This window comes from Bidens hawaiensis, unplaced genomic scaffold (assembly GCF_021521415.1).
Source record: "Bidens hawaiensis isolate Kalapana, Puna unplaced genomic scaffold, B.hawaiensis_p1.1 tig00017039_1, whole genome shotgun sequence".
Lineage (NCBI taxonomy): Eukaryota > Viridiplantae > Streptophyta > Magnoliopsida > Asterales > Asteraceae > Bidens > Bidens hawaiensis.
The window spans coordinates 408,313-423,212 of NW_027492579.1; the positions used below are offsets into that span (position 1 = coordinate 408,313).

General features: G+C 34.1%; 1 protein-coding gene across 1 annotated transcript; it reads left to right on the plus strand.

The window, feature by feature from the left end:
• Positions 1–10,506: 10,506 nt before the first annotated feature.
• LOC143552853 (hexosyltransferase GAUT11-like) lies at positions 10,507–13,459 on the plus strand. Its single transcript, XM_077042970.1, has 2 exons — positions 10,507–10,888; positions 11,806–13,459. The coding sequence occupies exons 1-2, from the start codon at positions 10,730–10,732 to the stop codon at positions 13,249–13,251; spliced, it is 1,605 nt and encodes a 534-aa protein (XP_076899085.1). The 5' UTR covers positions 10,507–10,729; the 3' UTR covers positions 13,252–13,459.
• Positions 13,460–14,900: the final 1,441 nt, after the last annotated feature.

Genomic DNA, 14,900 nt, shown 5'->3' on the forward strand with positions numbered 1-14,900 from the left:
TGCTAGTAAAATCATTGTTTTAATCTCAGCCATTCGCTATGCTATCAATTTCGGTGCTATAGCAGTTATCAGACATCCAGCGAAATATCGGCTCCTATAAAATCAGTGATATTTACTGATATTTTACTACCGCTATATCGGTTTTATCACAGAGTTTATCGGTTGAAAAGTTCTTTGCCCAAATATGACTAGTTTTACTAGCCCAAGTCCATACCCGTTAAAATTTTCAACCCATATCCATTAAATTTAAGGGTACATGCACCAATCGGTCGGTGTCCCGATGGTTGAGTGTTATGTGTCTTATGTCCAAGGCTTGATGCAAAACTAATATCGAGCCGGGGGTCTCACCGGAAGCAGCCTCTCTATCCCTATGGGGTAGAGGTAAGGCTGTCTACATCTTATCCTCCTCAGACCCTACCATAGCTTTGCTATTGGTGGGATATACTGAGTACGATGATGATGATGATGATGATGATCCATTAAATTTAACCCTAAAACTTATCACATCTAATGAATGAACGAGTGAACAACGACCTCATCCGGTCGATCACTCCACGCCGCCGATCCACCACCTTACCATCCAGTCGGTTAGTTGCTTCTCCAATTCATCTCATCCAGTCATTTAGTTGTTAATTGCTAATTTTGGATTTTGACGTTTGATTTTGCTATAATTATTAGATAAGTTTTAGTGTTTTATATTTTATTATATACCATAGTTATTAAAGACCCTCACTTCTTGCGCCTAGGCCCATTTTTCAGGTGAGGCTCAATAAATGCGCTTCTAGTTCCTAGGTGAGCGCTTCGGCATTATATTGATACATTTTGTTATTCAAGTTTAGGAATCACATTTGAATCTTGACTATTTTAGAACTTTTGGTACTAATTAGATGATATTAAATATTATATAATAGCTTTTGTTTATTTTATTTGAAGAATAGTATTATTTTTCATATACATAATATGTTTTAAATGTTTTATTCACGTGGGCTTATTTTTCCTCAGGCCCTCGCTTTTTTTGTGCCTAGGCCCACCGCTATCTCACTGCGATAAACGATATATATTATATCAGTCAAGGACCGCTATATGCTATTTTTCCGCTTTAATCGCATAGGCCATTCGGCTATTGCTTAATAACATAACACAGACTAATATCAGTGTTATGAATGCAGAGTTGGAGTTGATCAACCATAAGTATAGAATAATAATAATAATAATAATAATAATAATAATAATAATAATAAATCCTGAATCCAGAATACTTAATTTAAGAACACCAAAGTGAAATCAAGATTTGAAATTGGTTGCATAAAATCACAATCAATGAACATGCATAATAAAGGGTGGTTAATCTACGGAATAAAAATAAATGGAATGAATTAATGAAATCAAGAACCAAATACACCACTCACTAACAAACGAAATAATAATAAATAATGAAAGGAATTGAAGGGTTTACTGGAATCGGACAAAAGCTGATTTGGGTAAAGAAAGATTCAGCAGCAACGGAGAATCAGAATCAGAATCAGCATCATGGGCAAAATCAATCAATCAATCTTCAAGACAAATGAATGGAGGATGAGCAAGAAGAAGATGAAGCTGTTTTGTTTTCCCCTAAATAAAGGTGTCAATATTATATTATTGTGTATAAAAAAATAATAAATTGTTATAATATTAGCTCTAACTATAACAAGATTATTGGTAGTGTTAGAACTTAAAGATAACAAAACAAGAGAATAAGATATTAAATGATTCTGTAACTTTTATGGTATATCTTCTTCGGTTACATATGTAGATATATATACACAAAAGTCTTACTATTGAGGGGACATGTTCCTATAAATGGTTTGAAAAATTTGTCATCCATCACATGGATGTCTTGCCGACACTTTCATAATACTCCCCCTTGGATGACACATTTTTCAAACTTCGGGGTCTTGAAGTACTGCCTCATTAAAAACCTTGCTAAAGGAAAACCCAATGGGAAAAAAAAACTTTAGCTAAGGGAAAAAGAGTGCAGTATATAGCTCCCCCTCAAATTGCAGGTCGTTACATTGTTCGTACATGGCGCATGCCAATATCATGAACATGTTTCCTGAATGTTGCTGTGGGAAGTGCTTTTGTGAAAAGATCGGCTGAGTTGTTGCTGGACTGGACATATCTCATTTCAACCTGATTGTCTTTAATAAGGTCTCGAGTATACTCAAAGTATCTTGGTGGTATATGCTTTGATCTGTCACTTTTGATATATCCTTCCTTCATTTGCGAGACACAAGCTGCATTATCTTCATAGATAGGAGTTGGAATTCGATCTTTCTCTAGTCCACAAGAAATCAATATGTGTCGTGACATAGATCTTAACCATACACATTCTCTTGAAGCTTCATGCAATGCAATGACTTCAGCATGATTTGAAGATGTTGCAATGAGTGTTTGTTTCTGAGAACGCCATGAAATCGCAGTTCCTCCATTCTTAAATACATATCCGGTTTGAGATTTTGCTTTATGGGGATCAGATAAATAACCTGCATCTGCATAACCAACTAACCCTTCTTTTGAATCGTTAGGATAAAATAAACCTAAATCAACAGTTCCTTTTAAATACCGAAAAATATGTTTAATGCCATTCCAATGTCTTTTAGTAGGGGATGAACTGAATCTTGCCAATAAATTAACTGCAAAAGAAATGTCAGGTCTTGTACAGTTAGTAAGATACATAAGTGCTCCAATTGCACTGAGGTATGGTACTTCGGGACCAAGAATCTCTTCATTATCTTCGCAAGGACGAAATGGATCATTGTCAACATTGAGTGATCTAACAACCATCGGTGTGCTTAAAGGATTTGCTTTGTCCATATTGAAACGTTTTAAGAGTTTCTCAGTATAAGTTGACTGTTGCACAAGTATCCCATTATGCATATGCTCAATTTGTAAACCAAGACAATATTTGGTTTTTCCAAGATCTTTCATTTCGAATTCTTTCTTTAAAAGAGCAATTGCTTCATTAATTTCTTTTTGTGTCCCAATTAAATTTAGATCGTCAACATACACAGCTATGATCACATATCCTGATGTTGTCTTCTTGATGAAGACACATGGACAAATAAGATTATTTGTGTATCCTTTGCTTATCAAATAATCACTCAAACGATTGTACCACATCCTTCCAGATTGTTTCAGTCCATACAAGGATCTTTGTAATTTGATGGAATACATTTCCTTAGGCTTTGAGCTTATTGCATCGGGGAGTTTAAATCCTTCGGGAATTTTCATATAGATGTCACTATCTAGTGATCCATACAAGTAAGCTGTGACAACATCCATAAGGCGCATCTCTAAATTTTTAGAGACTGCTAGGCTGATTAAATATCTAAACGTAATAGCATCCATGACAGGAGAATACGTTTCTTCATAGTCAATTCCTGGCCTCTGAGAAAAACCTTGAGCTACAAGTCTTGCTTTATATCTTGTAACTTCATTTTTCTCATTTCGTTTTCTCACAAAAACCTATTTATATCCTACAGGTTTCATTGACTTTGGTGTAATGACAATAGGTCCAAAAACCTTTCGATTGTTTAGTGAGTTTAATTCAGCTTGCATAGCATCTTTCCATTTGTTCCAATCTTGTCGATTTTTACAATCATCTACAGATTTTGGTTCAGGGTCATCATTTTCTTCCATGATATCGCTTGCCACAGAATAAGAAAATATATCATCAATATTTTCCATTTCATCTCGATCCCACATTATATGTGATTTACCATAGTTTATTGACAATTCTTTATTGGAATCATTTATTTCTTCCTGAGGATATGTTATATCATTTATTCTTTCCTGAGGGAAGGTTTTGTCAATCATTCCTTCCTTAGGGTCAGTATCCTTCTCAGAACCCTTTCTTTTTCGAGGATTTTTATCCTTTGAACCGATTGGCCTTCCACGTTTTAAACGTTTTTGAGATTCATGAGGTGCATTATTATGGTTTTGCTTGCTTGGAATCTCAACTCGAGCTGGAGCATTAGCAGCTGGTATATGAGATTTAGTGTCCCTGTTTATATCAGTAAATGCATCAGGTAACTGATTTGCAATTTCTTGTAGATGTATTATTTTTTGAACCTCTGTCTCACTTTGTTTTGATCTTGGGTCTAGGTGTAACAATGATGGCACACACCATGATATATCTCTTTCTTGCTTTTTCATTTCTCCCCCTAATGTCGGGAACATTGTCTCGTTAAAATGACAATCAGCAAAACGTGCTGTAAATACATCACCTGTTAAAGGTTCAAGGTATCTTATGATGGAAGATGTTTCATATCCAACATATATTCCCAACCTTCTTTGGGGACCCATTTTTGTGCGTTGTGGTGGTGCAATAGGAACATACACAGCACAACCAAAAATTCTAAGATGAGAGATATTTGGCTCATTTCCAGAAACAAGTTGTGTGGGAGAGTATTTATGATTTGCACTTGGTCTCACGCGGATTAATGATCCAGCATGCATAATTGCATGACCCCAAATAGAAACAGGGAGTTTTGTCCTCATTATTAATGGTCTAGCTATTAGCTGTAGGCGTTTGATCTACGACTCGGCTAAGCCTTTTTGTGTGTGTACATAAGCAACAGGGTGTTCTACAACAATCCCCACAGACATGCAATAATCATTAAAAGCATGTGATGTAAATTCTCCCGCATTATCAAGCCTTACTCTTTTAATGGTATAATCCGGAAAATGTGCACGTAATGATAATTTGAGCAAGAAATTTTGCAAAAGCAACATTACGAGTCGATAATAAAGAGATATTAGACCATCTGCTGGATGCGTCTATTAAGACCATGAAGTATCTAAATGGTCCACATGGTGGATGAATTGGTCCACATATGTCACCTTGAATTCTTTCAAGAAACATTGGTGTTTCTTTATCGACTTTTAATGGCGAAGGCCTTGTAATTAATTTTCCAAGAGAACAAGATGTACATTGAGGCATTTTATCTATTTTATGGATCTTTTGACCTTTCAGTGGATGCCCATGTGTATTTTCAATGATCCTTTTCATCATTGTGGATCCCGGATGGCCTAATCTGTCATGCCATAAGTTTATGGTACCAGAATCGCAACAATTTTCTTTGACTGCCATATGTGCTTGAGGCACATTTATATATGTATAATGCAAACCAGAATGAAGCATTGGTAATTTTTCCAATATTTGATCTTTGTTTATGATATACAAATATTTTTCATTACTAACAGTCCTTGACTGAGTATCATATCCATTATGATATATGTTTCTGAAACTCAACAAATTTCTTGTTGATTTTGGGGAAAATAAAGCATTTTCTATTTTGAGCTTTGTACCATTTGGTAATGCTAAATTAGCTTTTCCCACTCCTTCTATCAAGTTTGTAGGACCTGATATTGTATTGATGATCCCTTTTGTTGGTTTCAGTTTATAAAAATATTTTTTAGATCTAAGGATAGTATGCGTGGCTCCACTATCCGCTATACATATATCTTCTTCATTTGTTTGATCTTGTGCTCCGGTGATTTTCATTTTAAATATTGAAAAATATTAAGAAAAAAAATAAGTGTATAACGAAGACATATGATATTTTAATAAGAACTTTATTTAATTTAAACACAAGTAGTACATGAAAGAGGAACTACATAATTAAAGATAATAAGAACACACTTAATAACTGCATCTAATTATAGTGGTCAAGCAACTTTGTTTCAAAGTTCTACCCCAAAGTCTTCAACGCTCAGCTCAGCATTGATATTATTAAAGTTATCAACATGGTTCACTTCTTTCTCTTTTCCTTTTAGAGAGGCTTGGTACAGTTCACACAGATGTGGAGCTGTGCGACAAGCCTTTGCCCAGTGGTTTGTACTTCCACATCTAAAACATGAAGTGCCATTGTTTTCGGACCTACCAGCTTCATTCCATTTATTTTGGTGGTTGGAATTGGTATTGTGTGGGACATGATAATTATTGGCTCTCTGGTTACGACCACGGCCACGACCACGACCGTAAGAGTTATTGTTCCATTTGAATGGATGCTTACGATCATTAAAATGCCTTTGGTCAAAATGACCACGTCCACGTCCACGGCCTCGTCCTCGACTTTGTTCCCATTTATGATCAGAATTTTTATGAGAACTTTTGTGAGCAACATGTGCTTCTGGTATTGCTAATGAACCCGTGGGACGAGATTGATGATTTTTCATCAATAATTCATTATTTTTCTCTGCTACAAGGAGTAATGCATTTAGATCAGAGTATCTCTTAAAATTCTGCAAACGATAATGTGTTTGCAAGTTTATATTTGATGCATGAAACGTGGAGAAAGTTTTCTCTAACTTTTCTTCCTCTGTTACGGGATACCCACAAAATTCTAGCTTTGAACAAATTCGGTATAAAGCAGAGGTGTAATCATTTACCCTCTTAAAATCTTGGAACCTAAGACTGTTCCATTCATCTCTAGAAGTTGGAAGTAAAACTTCCTTTAGATGACCGAATCTACTTTTCAAATCTTCCCATATCATATGTGGGTTATCATAATTAAAATACTCATGCTGTAGTAATTCATCAATATGTTTATGGATGAAAACATCAGCTCTTGCTTTATCCTGGTCAGAGCAATCATTGTATTCTTGGATTGCGTCTAACACATCCATAGATTTTAAATGTCTTTTGACATTTGCTGTCCAAGACATATAATTTTCTCCAGAAATGTTGAGTGCAGGGAATTCGAGTTTTGCTATATTTGACATTTTGTTGCTAAACATAATAGAGCAAATAATAAGATAAATATTAGAATCCATATATATCAATCAACAATGAGATACAATACATTGGTAGAGCTATAAACATATAAAAGAAAAAGAAAATGCCGAAATCTTCAGATGAGAGATTAAAAATTAGAATGAGAAGTAGTATAAGCATTATAGTGACCAACATCAAAACCGGGTGAATCATTTTGAGAATTTTATCTTGGATAAATTTAATAAGAAGAATGTTTGTTGTAAATGAAATGGGGTTAATGATTGGTTATTTATAGTGAAAATTTATAACCCTTTTATAACGGTTATATTACCGTTTATAACGGTAACATTACCGTTTGTGTGTGTGTATATATATAATATATAATATTAATTATTTTAAAGTAAGATAATAAATAAGATATTAAATACAGTTTATTTTATAAAATATATATAATTAGTATGCACAATAATAAGAATAGAATTGTTAGTGTAAATAAATCTAACTTCTAAATGAGATATTAGTGTGCATATATAAATAAAAGTTAGAATAGTTATCAAATTTTAATAACAATGTTTATACACATTATTGCTATTACTCAGTATATTAGTTAGTATATGTATATGCATAGATATATATCTAATGTACATAATTAAAGAAGTGTTTATGATGCTTATGTAGATACCTTTGTGTTTATTACCTTTCTTGGTTAGGATATAAGCGGCTCGTGCTGATAACGTGTTAAAATATTAGCTCTAACTATAACAAGATTATTGGTAGTGTGAGAACTTGAAGATAACAAAACAAGAGAATAAGATATTAAATGATTCAGTAACTTTTATGGTATATCTTCTTCGGTTACATATGTAGATATATATACACAAAAGTCTTACTATTGAGGGGACATGTTCCTATAATTGGTTTGAAAAATTTGCCATCCATCACATGGATGTCTTGCCGACACTTTCATAATATAAATTTATTAGTGGAGCATATTCATTTTCTATGGAAGGATAATTGTCCCCTTTTATGGTTGGTTAACCTTGTGATGATCAAGTGTTAAAATTTGGTGATGTAACTAGATAGGGCTGTAAGCAAACTGGATGTTCGGGGTTGTCTGTTTGGTAAGAAGTTTGTTTGTGTTTGTCCGTTTAATAAATGACCCGGGCATGGACAAAAAAATTTCCTTCGGTAAGCTTAATGGACGAACACGAACAAAGTCCAGGTTTGTTCAATAGTGTTCGTGAACGTCCGGGAACGTCCGTTCGATTTCGTCCGGTAACGTCTGTATGGATAGGTTTGTGTATGTTCGTTCATCGTTAATGAAAGTATTAATATTCGTTGTCCATTAATGTTCATATGTTTGTTTGTCCATTAGAGTCAATTAGTGTCCGTTTGGTCATTAATGTCTATTAGTGTCCGTTAACGTCCGTTTACAATAGCGGATGGACACGGACATGCTCAATTTATTAATGGACTGGCACGGACATGAATTTTCGTTCGGTGGAGTGTTCGTACCCGTCCGTTTGTCCGTCAAAAGCTTAACGGGCTGACACGGACAAGGTCTCGTCCGTGTCCGTCCGGTCCGTGTACACCCTTATAGATGGAGTCTCTCAATTAAATAGATGCGTTTTATCTGTGTTTGGGTTAGGATTAATGTCTTTGACACGACAAGTGCACGAGTCGTATTCAAATTTATCAACATATACGTGGAATTGACATTATTGTACCCCTCCTTCGACCACTTCATCATCTTCAAGACTCAACACCCTCGTTGCCACTAGGGGATGGACCCAACCTTACGAGTTGGGTGTTGCACGACTGACAACACCCATGAACTTTTTATTTGGTGTGTATATAGTCGAATTTCGAGCGACACCCAATAATTCTTTTACTTTTGCATAAGAAATTCATGACCTATTTAAAAAAAAGTTGATTTAAAACTTTAGTTTCTGCAATATAAACCATTAAGAATCAAATTATCAAATATGAAACTACTACAAACTAGATAGTTCATTAGACGTTACTAAGAGACGCGATATGGTAGTAAGGTGTCCATATCGTTACTCAAGAGGTGGATGTTCAAATTTTGTATGTTGGATATATTAATGGTTTATATAGTATATTTTAGAGTAAGTTGGTTTGTTGTTCACAAAAATGGAAAAAGAAAAACTAATTAATTGGACCATCGTGACATCGTCCATTAATCCAATATAAACCATTAGACTAAAAAGTTACTAAACCCACCCTTTAAGCCCATTAATCAATAATCCACTAACCCAATAATCTTTAGCCTAAGTACACCCATTTAAACACAAAAGCATACACATCTAAACACAAAACATATACATCTAAGCACAAAAACGTTTTGTCAATTATATACACTTATGCATGCAAATATATATACTTATAATAACTTTTAAGGCTGTTCATAAGCATAACTACACACAAGTTTAACAAAAAAAAAATATAATAAGAGAAATATTTACTAACATTTTCAAAACATATTTCACAGTTGGTTTCATAATTACCCGTTTCAAGTATTCATGGTCTTTCGAGCTCAGTTAGTACTTTAAGCGAGCCAAAGCTCAGCTGTATAAAGTTTTAATTTAATACATAGAAATCCAATATAGGTAGAACTTAAAAATACACCAAACTCGTCAAGGCTCAATGAGCTTCATATACAAGTCTCAAGCTCATGCTAGATAACTATACGATCATTATTCGAGGCTCAAACTCGAAACAACTCAGCTCATTTCAAGCTTTTTATCGATCCAAGCTCGAGCAGCTCGACTCATTCGCACCCCTAGTCACAGAGACAATTTACTTATTTTATTTGGGTGCTGCTAAACGTACCCCCCTCTCATCCATTTTTACTAAACATATCCTATCCTTCAAGTTTTACACTAATACAATTTAGGCCTTTTATTGTTTCTTTTGTCATTTTGATATCTTTTATTATCATTATTATTTTTATAAAAGCATTATTATTTAACAATGTTTTTTCTATTTACCCTTTTATGTATATTTTGAAATTCTTTAATAAAACATATTTTTTCTTACTTAGAAAAATGTATTTTTTCTTATATGAAAAACGTTGTTTTTTTTGTTTCAAAGAAAAGTTTTTTTTTCTATACTTGTTTTAATCTTTTTGGAGAGCGTTTTTCTTTTTAAATTAAGAGATAGTTTACATTTTTTTATAAAAATAATATTATTTTTTTATAAATAAAAAGGTTAAATAACATACAACTTGATAAAAAAATTGACTCTTTTCTCAGTTAACATTAATCTCATGTATCCACACCTAACAAATAAAATCAAATTGTTATGAATACATTTTATAAATAAATAAATAAAAATTAAAAACTAGCTAGAGAAAACATACAATACTTTTTAATACATGTAAAAAAAATAAACAAACTTTTGATAAGATCTTAAAGAAATATAATAATTAAATAAATAACAAAAATACATAAAAACTGTAAAACAAAAATAAAAATTTAATTGTTTTTTATTTGATATCTTGAGAGAATTATAAAATAAAATAAGATAGACTAACATGTCAATTACAAAAGTCAAGGGGAGATGAAAATTCAGGGAGGGTGTATGGATAGTAAGGGAGAGAGTACGTTTAGCCTGACCCGCTAAACTGGAGATTAAAAAAAACATGATTTGTAGGGGAGTTAACGTAGTATATACAAAACATGATCTGGTTAGCAGCTTCCTAGAAATAACCATAAGACTGTTTTATGATTCATATCATTCAAGAGCAAACCATTACACGTGCTTGCTTTCATGTGTATGGCCCCTCAATTCCCACAAATTATTAATAAATAATAATAATAAACCCCCAAATCAACTCTTACTCAATTCTTCAACTTATTAATAACCCCGTCATCTTCTTATTCGATCGGATATTAATAATATGAACAGTTGCTATTGATCTGGTGGTGTTGGTTAATTTGGGATCGTGAGATGCGGCGGCGGGCGGCGGAGTACCGGCGGCCGGGTCGTCGGCGGGTATCGATATGGATCTGGGTGGGTGTAATTGGGTTGTTCTGTATTGGTGGGTTTATTCTGTTGGCAGTTAAACAGAATCAAGAATATCATCAAGATCAACAGCATCCCATACTGGTATTATTATTATTATTATTATTATTATTATTAACATTATTCTTTACTTTCCCATTATTTATATTATTATTATTATTATTATTATTATTATTATTATTATTATTATTATTATTATATGCATCTGAATCAATGCATAGTATTTTGATTCCATTGTTATGAAAAACCCTAGCTTTAGGTAGGCAACTGTAATGTTTTGGATAGAGTTGTTTAATATTTGAATCAGACTCGAAAAACTCGAAATGCGAATTCGAATCGAATACCAACCTTTTGTTTTCGATTCGATTTGTTTCGAAATTTAAATCTGGGAAATTGGATACAGAAACTTAAACCTGATTACTTGATTATGGAAAATAAAATTTAAAGTCCATAATCAAGTAATTTGCTTTAAGTTTCTGTATCCAAATTCGGAAAATTGGATTTTATTTATCCCACCTTTTAAAGGTTGACCGATAATAATCTCAACTTGGAAAATTGTAGCCACCGGTCCCACTTTTCACACTATTTTTTGAGGTGGGATTATTGTCGGTCAACTTCAAAAAAAAGTGGGATTAATAAAATCCGATTTTTCTTTGAATTCTAGTTCATTTAGTTTTTTACTTCATTTATCGTTTTTTTTCTTTTGATTTCTAGAGCACTTTGCCAACTAGGGGTGTTCGGTGTATAAATGGGACTCGAAAAACTTGAAATTTGATTCGAGTTCAATAATCGAATTCAAATCTAGCTTCACAATTCCGAATCAAATTCAAATCAAGCTTCAAAATTTCGAAAAATTGATTTGATTAATTCGAGTATTTGAATTTCGATTCGTTAAACACCCCTAGATATTTTTAGCTTTCTCTTACCATATAGATGCTTATATTATTAGTAGTTTATATCATCTGGATTAAACAATTAAGTCGATTGCGGACCGATTTCAGGTGAGAAATGGTGGAGCATTGCAATTTGCTAACAACAACCTAAATATAACCAAAGAGACAACAACTGCTAATTCATATGCCAGACAGTTATTAGATCAAATGACACTTGCAAAAGCATATATAGTCATTGCAAAAGAACACAACAACCATCATCTTGCTTGGGAATTAACTTCAAAGATCCGAAGCTGTCAGTTTCTCCTTTCAAAAGCCGCCATGCGAGACACCCCGATGACACAAAACGAAGCGGAACCGCTTATAAAAAGCTTATCAACTCTCATTTTCAAAGCACAAGACGCACATTACGACATTGCCACCACGATTATGACCATGAAGTCTCACATACAAGCCCTTGAAGAACGTGCAAACGCAGCCACCGTTCAAAGCACGTATTTTGGACAGCTGGCGGCCGAATCCGTCCCCAAGAATCTTCATTGCGTTAACGTTAAACTTTTATCCCGTTGGCTCACGATCAAGAACTTGCACGAGGTTACAAACGAGATTAAAAATTCACCGAGATTGGTAGATAATAATCTTTATCATTTCTGCGTGTTTTCAGATAATTTCCTAGCGGTTTCCGCTGTCGTCAACTCTACCGTCTCAAACACCGACCACCCGAAACAGCTCGTGTTTCACATAGTCACAAATGAACCCAACTACGGAGCCATGCAAGCTTGGTTTGTTAGTAATGACTTTAAAGGGTCAATAATAGAAGTGCAAAAAGTTGAAGACTTTACTTGGTTAAACGCTTCATATTCGCCCATTGTTAAAAAACTAACAGAAACCGGCAATATTCTTGAACAGTCTCGAGATTTAAACAACGAGCCGAAGTTTTTGAACCCAAAGTATCAATCTTTATTAAACCATCTTCGGTTTTACATCCCGGAAATCTACCCTCACCTTGAAAAGATCGTTTTTCTCGACGATGATGTCATCGTGCAAAAAGATTTGACTCCATTATTCTCGTTGGACCTTCACGGAAACGTAAATGGGGCAGTTGAAACGTGTCTGGAAGCGTTCCATCGGTTTTATAAATATTTCAACTTTACAAATCCGATATTGAGCTCCAAGTTTGACCCGCAGGCGTGCGGGTGGGCGTTTGGTTTGAATGTTTTTGACCTTGTAGCTTGGAGGACTGCTAAAGTGACAGATGTGTACCATTACTGGCAAGAACAGAACAGTGCTGGAAGTTTGTGGAAGTTAGGGACCCTGCCGGTGGGTCTATTGGCGTTTTATGGAAGGACCGAGCCACTTGACAGGAGGTGGCATGTGTTAGGGTTGGGTTATGATGTGAACATTGATAACCGGCTCATAGAGAGTGCAGCCGTGGTTCACTTTAACGGGAACTTGAAGCCGTGGTTAGAGTTTGGGATTGGAAGGTACAGGCCGTTATGGGAACGTTATGTGAACCAAACGCACCCTTATATTATTGATTGTGTTACAAATTGAGAGGGGGTTAGAAGGGTTACAAAGTGTAGAAAAGTTTTGTATTATTTAGATGTTATATTTTTTGAAGGAGACTTCCATATTTAAGAAAGTTTATTGTTTATGCATTTTGTAAGCCATACAAGCAAATTTTTGTGTAATAATTAATTTCCCATAGTTTTCTTCTTTTTATAACTGTTAGTATCTTACTCTAATGAGGCTAATGATGGCCTTTTGTCCAATAGTATTGGAGTGATGGTTAGGTTGAAAATCTAACACGAGAGGATTTTTCTACAGTGATAAGTTTTCTTGTTGTCGGTGTTTCCAAGGTGAGTCACGTTTCGAGCGTTAAAATCAGTATGATTGATTGGCATCAGGAAGACTCATTTTGTTAATGGGGGTAGTTCTAACTTCCAAACATTGTTAAAATAAATATTAAAAAATAGTTTAATTTAATTTGAATTAAATTTTATTGAATCAAGTTTGTTTGGGTTATAAATTAAGTTCAAAGTATGGCTTAAAGAGGAAATGGAGAGAAAGAGGTTTCAAGATTAATGGGTTGAGAGTTTGAGACTTGGCACAACATAACAAAAAATTGTTGGGCTGGTAGTTTGTGCCGTCTGGCTAGAGGTGAAAAGAAAGGGTTTTTTTAATATTTGGTTTCGGGTATGAAACTATGTTTAGGTATAATCAGGTATTGGAAAATGTGTATTGGTCATACTTTGGTTGGGTTCATGTCTGGTTATTGGCTTAAAAGGCTATACCCGGTGTCACGGGTTCTGGGTAGGGTATGGAACATGGTACGCTATACCAGGTATGTTAATACCCTATTTTCAGGTATACAAAAATCTCTATTTTTAGGTACAAATTAGGCGTTTGAAGAGGTTGCATTTTATTTTGTTCTGAGTCCATTTTTTTGCATAAAAATTTCAAAATTCATATGGTAAATGTAAATAAATAACACAAAAATGCATGTATATTAGAAAGTAAAAATATTATAAAGATAAAATTCAAAATATTTAAAAACATACATTTATATATCGGGTATTGGAAAACCCTAGTTTCAGGTAGGGACGGAGAACTGGGTTTCGAGTATAGATCGGGTCCGGGTTTTTGGATTGAAATGCATACTCTATGCGTACCCTACGATAGCGTCAGGCAGGGTTCAGATCCTAACAACCGAATTCCAAGCATTTTTTTTTGGGTTTGGGTCCGGGTTTATTGTGCATCGGTACCCATGGTTGAAAAAATATCGTCTAGGTGTCAATTAATCATTAGATGGTACCCCCATCGATTAGTTGCTGATGAATCACTATTTGGTCAGTGTAGGTCCAAATTGATATTACAAAAATTACATATAAATTCAAATCTGACTAATTCAAGTTAATCATTACATTATCAATTGGTAGTCACTATCCCAACAATTAAATATTTTTTCAACAATGATGGTTCCACTACTTCTGATGTCCGATACATACATAGACAAATATTACATCTGGAAAAATTATAGTTTAAAACTGAAAATGACGTGTGTTTGTGGTTGTTGTTTACCAAACATAATAAAACCAACAAGTTGAGCCACTCTAAAATACTTTTGATCAACTTTTTGGTTTTATTGCGCACAAGATCTAATAATTAAGTACTTATGCATGGTATTACATAACGTACATATA

What these genes read in the sequence shown, in the direction of transcription:
- LOC143552853 (XM_077042970.1), top strand. Translation starts at nt 10,730, where the DNA reads ATGCGGCGGCGGGCGGCGGAGTACCGGCGGCCGGGTCGTCGGCGGGTA. An exon ending in ATCAACAGCATCCCATACTG is followed by an intron (nt 10,889 to 11,805) that starts GTATTATTATTA and finishes GACCGATTTCAG; the next exon opens with GTGAGAAATGGTGGAGCATT.